Here is a 10,607-nt window from a genome sequence, read left to right on the forward strand (position 1 = left end):
TTGATGTGTAGTATCCTCCGACATTGGGTTTGCAGTGGGGCCCATGTTGATTAATCTGGACTTAGCTGATCTAATGGACCTATGGATGGACCTTTAATGACAAATTTCCCAGATTTAAAAATTCCTTACCATCCAATCTTTAGCCTCTTTGTTGAGTGTCAAAATTGCTGTAATCCTTCTTTAAGTTGTTAAAGTGGGGAGATCAATGATGAAGAGCTCCTTCCAATATCTTTCATTAATTTGGCGTTGTGCTCCAAAGGTGGAGGTGTTTGCTTGGTTAGTGAGAAGCAAAAAAGTGTTAACAGTTGATAACCTTATCCAGCAGAAGTTGATTCTCCTGAATGCTTGTTTGTTGTGCTACTAAGATGCATAGCCTGCAGATCATTTTTTTTTTTTTATCAATTTATTTAGAATAGTATAGGTGATAATGTGTTCTATTGAGCAATTTTTCTTAATGTACCATGGTGGGAGCATAAGAAATGTTGGGAAGAAGGTGTGGCGTCTTTGTTTACTTGCAGGTTTATGGTTTCTTTGGCTAGAAAGAAATGAACAATGCTTTAAGAATCGAAAGGGAAAAGTTTTGAAGGTATTTCAAATGGCTAAATCTCATGTCATGGAATGGGTGTTTAACATCTAAGATTCACGTTTTAGTCTAGTTGTAATTTGATTTTTAGTTTTTAGCCTTTGTATTCTTTGGCTGCAGCCTAATCAATAAATCTATCAATGTCCAAAAATAAAAAAATAAAAATTATCAGGCCACCAATTGAAGTGACAGGATTGTCCCATCATATCCTATCCAAGGCGGAGTCCGTATCATCAGCTTGGAAAATTGAATCATGGGCCCTACTCGTAATGTTTCCATGGGAATAATTTCCTAAAGCAGACAAAATTCTCAGACTTTGTATGGGCAAAGGCCAGGGCCCATGAAAAAAATAAATGCAAACATCCATAAAAATAAAAATAAAAATAAACAGACACAAACAAGCCAATGCAGAAGGAAATTCATAAACTTATCCATAGAGACGCATAGATAACCAAATAAATTTATCTATGAATCCGTTTCACCGTGTAATACAAATCCAAGATTCCAAAGGAACCCAGTTCAGGGGGGTAAAAAAATAAAAATCTCCTGCAAACAAAATACAAACACAAAGGCCCACCAAACCTGCCTGGACCCCATCTGCCACCACCCATAGTTTTAGCTTCCAATTAGCTCATTCATGCGGGAAAAAGGCTTCCTTACTGCCCGGACTACATTGGATGGGACGGTCCTGCATGGTGACAACAAAAAACCAACCTTGATAGTATTTTCTCTTAAGACAACATGGCCCCAATCCTCCTTGAGAAGTCATCACCATCGTCGTCGTCCAAGTATTCATCTTCCAGGTCCGGATTTTCATCCCCACCCTCGTTCGCCTCATAATCAAACTCCTCATCTCTTTGGTCAGAAGTCTCAGGCTCTTGATCTTCTTCCACCGTTTCGATCATCATACCGTCGTCCATCTCCAACATTTCTTCCTTCTGAGCAGAAGATTGACCTTCATGAACCAATTCTCCACCTTCAGCAATGATCAGACCTTCATCATCCCCGTCTTCTCCTTCCACTGTCCCAACTGTGCCAGCTGTAACTCTTGGTTCTTCATAGCTGCTGTGAGCATGGTCTTCTTTCTGAAACTCTACTGCACGCGCAGCTGATGCTTCTGTAACTGCTGTTGCTAAGCTACCTACTGGGTCTGCTCTGTCACTCTGACTGCTATTGTCTCCATCACTAGAAACCTTGCCACTCCCTGTCTCGGCTCCTCTCTTCCTCTTCAGAATCATACTTAGAGGCTTTGGGCCCTCGAACGAAAGAGAACCATCAGATTCCTGATGGCCCATTTTCCCCGACTTCATTTTCTTTTGCTCCCCAACAACTTGGGTCTTAAATGCAGTAACATCGGTGTTATTGGTCAATCGGTCTTTGCTGCTATCAGAAGCTTTTGCGCCTTTAAGTTCTGCAAGGCTTTTTGGACCGGAGAAATCTAACGTGTCATTCTCATCTCTTCTGATCGGATGGCCCCTAAAGTTTCTTGCCTCTGCAGCAATGTCCTCTAGGGTCCGTCGGGTTCTGTCATGGTGTCTTCCCTGGTAAGATATTGGCCTGCCTGGTGATGATCTTCCCCGGTTTCGACCCCTTTCCATTTCTTTATCAGAACGTGAATCATTTGGTTTATCTGGTGAAGACCTTCCTGGAAGTATTATTCTGCCTTGTAGACGGCTGCTTATGGAGGCATCAAGTGGAAAATGCTGTTGGTCTCTGCGGGATCGACCCCCGTATCTTTGTTCCTCAACACGGCGGTCATCCCTTCGATAGAACCCGCCATGACGATCGGGACTAGCAGCCGATCGCCCATCAACCCTTCTTTGCTTTGATAGCCGATGACGCAGATCCGACCTGTCAATTCGATCAGGGCTTTCTTCCCTTGGCAAACCTCTTCTTTCCATAGATGGTCTCTCGAAAACCCTCTCAGGAGAGGCCCTGCTATGTTCCCAACCGAATCGATCTTGTACCCGTCCATGCCTGTCATAATCCCGAAAATCATTATATGGTTCCCTGTCAAATTTAGCAAGAGAATCCTGTTCAGCAGAGGTCAAACGCCTTCTGGTGGTACCCGCTGTTCTTCCATATTCATCCTCGGGGCGATAGTAGTCAGAGTCTACGAGCTCGTCATCTACAAGAACATCGAAACCAGGAGAAGACTCACCCAAGAACTCCCCAGCCTCTGTACCATTCTGGAAAGGCTCATCTAGCGGCTGAATCTGATGGCTAAGAGGTCTACTTACAGCATTTCCACTGATGATTGGAATACTGCAGGGTTTGGGTCGAGGAAGCTCTTCATACAATGGGATAGGGGGCATATTTCTTGCAACTGCTATTCCATTGTTGAGCATGATTTCAGCTTGGGCAACAGGTCTTGCCGCTGGCAACACTTCAATTGGCTTTATGATATTTACCCGTGGAATTTTCTGCTGAGAGGTGGACTTTTCAAGGGAGGTGGTAGCCTTTTTGAGAACCTGGGGCGGTTCAGCAACAGTAGTAGCAAGATTTGGCATCTGCTGTGGAGCTGAATTACCAACAGGCTGTGATCCATGCATAAAAGGGCACCTGTCACCCTTTAGACAAAGCCCTTTCTGAAAATAAATGCAAGGGACGGTTTGCTTATTTGAATTATAAGCAGGTGCTGCTGGTATTTGTGCAGATGTTGTGGTTTGCGAGGGTGGAAGAGATGATCCGGCAATTGCCCCCGGAGTTCCCAACAAGCCCTCAAGTCGCTGAAAAGAGAAAAAAAATGAAATTAAAACTCAATTATCCAGTGAATATTGATCCAGAAAAAAAATTAAAAAAAATTGACCATCTGTGTGCATGGTCATGGTTTTTTTTTTCTCCCTCGAAGTTCCTGCCAAAATGGGAAAGAGCAAGCTGACAAACACATGCATTTAAGAGCTTTTACATGCACCTACACATGCCAACCTGGAAAATGTGGAGAAAATCTAACCGATGCAAAAGGTGGGCCCGACTACGTGAGATGACCTGACCCCCAAATCAGGCAGATCAACTCATCGGGTGGGCAACAAATGAACAAGAACAGCAGATAGTTTAAAAAGATTCCAAATGACCTACAATATATTTACTGATGTGGCCCACCTGATGATCATACAGGCCTGATATTTGATTGAGAATCATGTACACAAGCGGGCCCATCTCATTCACGGATCGCATGTCCTCCACATATACCAGATTTGCATGTATGGCCACATGTAGAGCACGTGTAGAGGTACACAAACTCTACATTAAATGTGAGTAGTGAGCACCAACACAAGCAGCAGAAGCATTTTCACAAGCATAACATAGAAGCAGGCATCCACTTGCATTTCATGCGCTCCCAGCATAGACATGGAAGGAGGAGCCATATGTGCAATCAGTTGATTGCGTATATAGTAATATATAGATGTATGCATGAAAGAAAGAAAGAAAAAAAAACCGCTCAGAAAAAAGAATTCAACAAAAACATGAAGAACACCAGGAAGGGCAGACAACAGAAAGAAGACTCACCGGATGCCGGAACGAACATTTCGGATTCAAGCAGTTACCATTTAACCAGTACCAGCAGTCCCTGGGGTTCATCCTAGCAGCTTCACTGTGGCGATATTCGCACTCATTTCCCTGAGTAGGAAAAGAAAATCCATCTTAGATGCAATTTTAAGGTCAAACATTATGAAAACAAACAGATCTGCAACCATTGCACAATGGTATATGACCTCATCTGATCTTTAATAAGAAACTACAGATTAAGTTCAGAAGCCATAAACAAACGTTTTGTCTGTTTCCATCCATGTCAACACTATCTGCTACTTCTCAACAATCCATCATCATATTCCAGAGACATGGATTTCTTTCGACTAAAAGCTTTCATGAATTACTGAAAGAAAGTACTTTCTGTGAATCATCAACCATTTGTATATCAGGTATGATTAAAATAATAATAATAAAAAATAAATAAATAAAAGTTCATTACCTCAAGAAAGGAAAAGATAACCATAACTGTTGAAGGCATGGATCAATATATGTAACCAGAAAGTTATTTTGAGACTCAACGAGTAGAATGGTTTCGAAAGGATTCAATCACCAATATCTACTAGTACAACCAGCACAGTTCATAAACATAGCCATTGTCAAGTTCTTTATCAGCTAGCTGTTTAGCCATTGTCAAGTTCTTTACCAGCTAGCTGTAGGAATCAGATGCTGAATAGACAATAAGAATCATTTGATCCCCAAAGCTAGCCAGTGAAAATTCAGGAAGGAAATTTGACGGAAATGGAACCATTAAAAAGAATGGCGTGAATGGCCTTTGTCCTCCTAGATGTTTATTAGCTTAGTAAAAACAAGGTTCCTCAACACAAGCATGCCCTTGATCTAAGCAGCAGGGATGGTCTGCACACACACACGCGCGCGCCATACCATCTGAAATTGTGTGAAATCATGGCTAAAACATCTAAAAGCACTTGGTGGGCACACCTGAGTTTTGGATATAGCTGAAACTTGGTGTGATCCCTCATCCCAAGTGGGATACACACAATGGATGAGCTGGATGTGTGAACCACATCTCAGTGGGCCCTATAAGCAATCATGAAGGTTTCAATGGGTGAGTATCCACTCTCAACTGTTGTCTGTAATGTGGCCAACCTAAGTCATGGATTGGCCTGATTTTTAGGCCCATCGTCCACCACAAAAGGGTGCATCTGACTGATGGAGTGGATGTCCGATACACATCGTGGTGGTGCCCACACAGCTCAACCTCATGGGAAGCATCATAGTACCTTTTCCCACACACACACACACACACACACACACACATATATGTTGAATGGAGAGGGGAAGCTAATTGCAGAATATCGATTTCTCAGGAAAGGGATCTAGCACCACAGAGTTGTAAAATGCTGCAACACCTCAAGATCAAGTCAAAAAGAAAAGAACTGTTTTTTTAAGCAAATAACTAGACATCATTAAAAAAGATCAGAAGATCAAGGCATACCATGCCGAATGCCAAAATAGGGGGACAAAGAAGAGCCCAGGGCACCCATTTAAATGAATTGTTTAACCAGGGGGGCATTGGAAACTCTAACCAGCACTATTATTCCATACACGTCCTATCCCCGACATTGCTGAACCCCTGAGCTTAAAAGACAGCTGCCCATTCAGTAATCAACCCTTTAATTTTCTCTTTGAGGCTTGTGATGAAATCTGCCCATCCTTGAAGATCCTGTTGTTCCTATCTTTTCAGATTTGCCAACAAACGGTGAAGGGAACCAGGTTCCATAGGATCATGAGATCACCATGTCAGGCTGTCACACCAACTGATGAATTCTTCTAGTGACATGCTCCTCACCCTGGCTATGCTGAACTCCTTGATAATAGAATTCCAAACTTTCCGCAGCTAGGCAGTGAAGAAGCAAATTGGTAGGTACTTTCTTCATTCGATTTACACATTATACATCTGTTTGATATACTCAAACCATGCCTCTGAAGTTTATCTACCATCAGAATCTTTTGCCCGACTGCAAGCCGCATGAAAGTGGAAAATCTATGAGGGGTTGTCATCTCCCACGGGTGGGCAGCATACTTGGATTTACTGCTGCTGTGCATGTGACGGAACAGGGATTGCACAGAAAACTTCCCCAAGGCTGAACATAGAACTATGGCAGATCCAAAAGTGACAAATTCATTCAACTTCAGAATTTTGAAACATTTCAAATCATCTGCATACTGCAATTATATATATTATAACCAGTGTTTTAAATAGCAAATAACGTGTAGCCTAATGTTCACCCCTCTGAAGCATGAGGCGTAAGCTACATAGCATGTAGTGTAAGCTACACGCTGCTTCTAATTTTTTAATCAAGGTGGTGCTTGGTTGCTCCAATTCATGATATTGTGCACCAAATTAGACCAACTAATAATGAAATTTAACAAAATTTCATCATATATTGTGCAACCAAACGCAACCTAAAGTACTATGAAAGCGCAATGCTTAAATATAAAGGTAAAGAAAGAGCAATAAAACTCATTTAATATTGTTATTTATATTATTTACTAAAAGCATTGAAAAGATTAACTAATTTTTATTGAATATAAAAAAATGTAACCAATTATGAAAACATTGATTGATTTTAATATTGTATTGAAACATAACTTATAATGTAAGCTATGTAGCGTGTAGTGTATACAAATTATCATATAGTGTAAGCTACACGCGACTTAAACTATTTTCATGAGTTATGTAGTGTTAAGGCTAAGCTACATGCTAAAAAGCGTAGCTATTAAAACACTGATTATAACCCACATACAATCCATATCCATGCCTCCCAGAATGTCTAGATACATAAAGTCATAAACACCTTCCAATGCATAGTCGCCCTTCCTTTCCGTACTAGCATACATTCAAGCAGACCCCACAAACCAATTCAATATAACAAGAGAAGCATCAAAGAAAGGATTCACAGTCTCACCCAAACATCTCATATCAATAAAGACTTGAAACTTCCAACAAAAGACCAAGCTCCACAATGAACACTCACTATAATATCAGCTTCCTAACGTTCTTATTTAAGATCGGACTACAATCAGGCACCAAAAGTCCCTTCTCGTAAACTCACAAATGGATCACATGCAAAGAATCAGTCCACTAAAGATTTGAAACTTCCAACCAAAAACAAAACTCCATCCCAAACAATCAGTACAAAATCAGCTTCCCAATGCTCCTATGAAGATCGGATTACAATTGGAAACCAAAAGTCCTTTTTTTTTTTCTAATAAACTCGCAAATCGATCATGTGCAAACAATCAATCTACTAAAGCACCACACACCACCACTGGGAATAGTTATAATATCCAAAATCCCCCCAACATATTGTAATCTCCTTATTCAAAGCAAACAATCACACAATAAAATATTTTTAAAAAAATGCTGTCTTTTACGCTGCATTGCAATTCTAGTCTAATATAATCCATCTACAGTATCTTTGTTTCACACATAGGATTAAAAGAATCAGATTTCTATACCAAGATGGAATTCAAAAACCCAATTTTTTCTTTTACAAAGTCGATTTTTTTGACGTCCGAAAAGAAGTCGATTCCGCTGCCGCAATCTAATCCGATTTTTATGTATAGAAAAGAAAGGGAGATTGAAGATTGGATGGAAGGGAAAACTGTAGAAACCCTAGAAAGGGAGCACCTTCTTGCAGGTCAAAGGCGAGGCGAGGAAATAGACGCAGTCGGTGTTGCGCTTGACGGCTTCTTCCTCTGGCGTTAGATTGAGGTTGCTTGGATCTTGAGAGATGGATTCCATGATCTGGGGGCGGAGATCTTCTACGGAATCACTAGAGGAAGGATGGATTTGGAAGAGATTGGAGTAGTAGAAGAATAGTAGAGAGAGATCTGAGATTCCTCAGATCCGTTCATGTGATTTCTAAGAGAGAAAAAATACAGAGAGAAGGAGAGTTTGCATCTGCTGTTGTTGTAGATGAACCTTCACAGCTTCTCACTCTTTTCTTGTTTGAGGAAATGTACGGTCCGGACGCATCACAGGATGGATGGTGTAGTGTACCTCGACCACGCGGTTTGGCTCCTGACCCGAATACAAGACAACTATGTGGTGTCGAATCCATGTGGGACCTACCATTATGTATGTTCTTTATCCATACCGTCCATCCATCTTTTCATATTATTTTAGTGATTGATCCCAAAAATGAGACAGATACAAATCTCAAATGGACCACACCACAGTAAACAGTGGGGATTGAACTTGAAAACTTCCTGGGCCACGAAAGTTTTAGATCAAATTTATATTTGTGTTTTCCGGTCGTCCAGAGGTCTGTGTGACCTTATGAGCAGGGGGGATTTTTATTTATATTTATTTATTTATTTATTTATTAAGGGGGAATTTTTATTTTTATTTATTTATTTATTTATTTATTTTTAACACACGCAGAGGGGGATTACAAATAAACATTACTGTAGGCCTTAGAAAGGCTTCAACGTTGGACATCATTTTCCTTTTACTATGGTTTGGCCCACTTGAGCTTTGGATCTGCCTCGGTTCGTGGTCTAAAATGAGCTGTAAAAATGGATGGGCCCATTTTTGGTGATCTGGACCCTTGATCTTGATATAGTAAAAAAAAAAAAAAAGTTTGAAATATTCGAAGTAGCGGATAACCTGCCCTCCTCACCCAACACGGTGCGGCCCTGACCCTGGGGCCCACCTTGATGTACAATCTATATATACATGCTGTCCATCCCTTTTTATATATTATTTTAGGGCATGAGACAAAAATTGAAGTAGATACAAATCTCAGGTAGACCACACAATAAGAAACAGTGTTGATCAATTTCCCACCATTAAAAAATTCCTACCCACCAAAATGGCCACGATAATGTTTATTTGCAATGCAACCGGTTGATAAAGTCATAAAAACCTGGATGAAGGGTCAAAACAAATATCAGCTTATCCAAGAGCTTTTGTGGCTCACAAGAATCTTTTAACGGTCAATCACAACTTTCTAATGTTTGGCCATTTTTTTTCGACAGTATTTATCTATTATCTACTTATTTCTCGGACACTTGTGTAAGGGCCAGTAACCTCTGATCTGTCTGATTTTTTGCGGATTCCCCATCCACCGTGGACCGTGGACCGCCATATGAACGGCCTGGATCACTGAAACATGGGCTTCCTTAGGTATGCGAATTGTGTAGTGAGTATAGCGTGCTGAGTAAACTCCGTGGGGGCCACCTTGGTGTATATGTTTTATCCACACCATCCATTTATTCTCTGGGATCCTTTAAGAACAAGAGATCAAAATTAAAGCATGTCTAAAGCTCAAGTGGACCACACCAATGGAAAACTTCTTGGTGCTGCAGAAGTTTCAGATCAAGCTGATATTTATGTTTTCCCTTCATCGGCATCTCTGTGATCTTATGAACAGGTTGGATGGCAAACAAACATCATTGTGGGCCTTAGGAAGGTTTCAACAGCATACCTCATTATCCTACTTTTTTTTAATGTGGTGTGATTCACTTAATCTTTCTATATGATTATGTTGGGCTCATGCCCTAGAATAAGCTAGGGCATGGAAAAACGGATGGATTGTTGAAAATCAGTGGTTTAAAAATAATAAAAATAAAAATTTAAATTTTTCAAAATTTCAGAATTTTTTCGCCAAAATACTTTTTGAATTTTTAAATTAAAAAGTGCGGTGTATGTGCTTTGTCCCACATCGGAAATGCAAAGAAAAGTTTTGTGGTTTATATAAGATGTTGAGAAGGGTATTCTTACTTAGAGCTTTTTTGAGGAGATGAAACACGGATTCGTACTAGAACACACGCACGCACGCAAGCACGCTCGCGCTAGGGCTCGGGCTCAGGCACGGGCACGGGCATGGGCGCGGGCGAGGGCGAGGGCGTGAGCAGTGAGGCAGTGTGGCTGTAGATGGCGCACTTTGCACGGTGCGACCTCGGTGCGATCGCGGTGCGATGGGTCTGGTCAGAGCCTTAGGGCGGTGTGGATCTGAAATATTGAAAATGAGCCTGGGTTTTATAGGTGACTGAGAATGGTCGGATCTTAAAGCTACAACGACCGGGATGATCCAATGGTCAGATCTACAAATCTAATGACCAGAAACGTCTGGGATTAATAGATAACGGCTAGAAACGTTTTTCAAACATTCTGGACCATTGAATACCACACAGCAACGGGTCTAAACCTGAGGCTTATATAAACTGGACCATTCCAGTCCGATTTCATCATCTCAACACACCATCTCTCCCATCAAATCAGATACAGTCCATAGCTTCATTTTAGAATACTGTTATCATCTCCATCGTCTAAGTCTGCCAGAATAAATCTACTGCGTTAAATTGTTCCATAGTGGACCTATCGTGATTGATGCCGCTGGATCCAGATAAGGCTTGTCTTATCCTGGAAGCAATTCACCTGTAACCCATCAGCAGTTGATAAGGGGGCGAATCACGCTTTAAGGACAACGTATTTTATACATGATTCAGCCTAGCGATA

The 10,607-nt window shown here is 41.0% G+C and overlaps 1 protein-coding gene across 1 annotated transcript; it reads right to left on the reverse strand.

The window, feature by feature from the left end:
• Positions 1–989: 989 nt before the first annotated feature.
• On the reverse strand, positions 990–8,105 carry LOC131243030 (zinc finger CCCH domain-containing protein 32). The gene is made up of 3 exons (XM_058242085.1): positions 7,773–8,105; positions 4,094–4,204; positions 990–3,312 (listed from the first exon to the last, which is right to left on the reverse strand). Exons 1-3 carry the CDS (start codon positions 7,884–7,886, stop codon positions 1,315–1,317), a joined length of 2,223 nt encoding a protein of 740 aa, XP_058098068.1. The 5' UTR covers positions 7,887–8,105; the 3' UTR covers positions 990–1,314.
• Between the last annotated feature and the right edge of the window lie 2,502 nt (positions 8,106–10,607).

Source organism: Magnolia sinica, chromosome 4 (assembly GCF_029962835.1).
Source record: "Magnolia sinica isolate HGM2019 chromosome 4, MsV1, whole genome shotgun sequence".
NCBI classification, from domain to species: domain Eukaryota; kingdom Viridiplantae; phylum Streptophyta; class Magnoliopsida; order Magnoliales; family Magnoliaceae; genus Magnolia; species Magnolia sinica.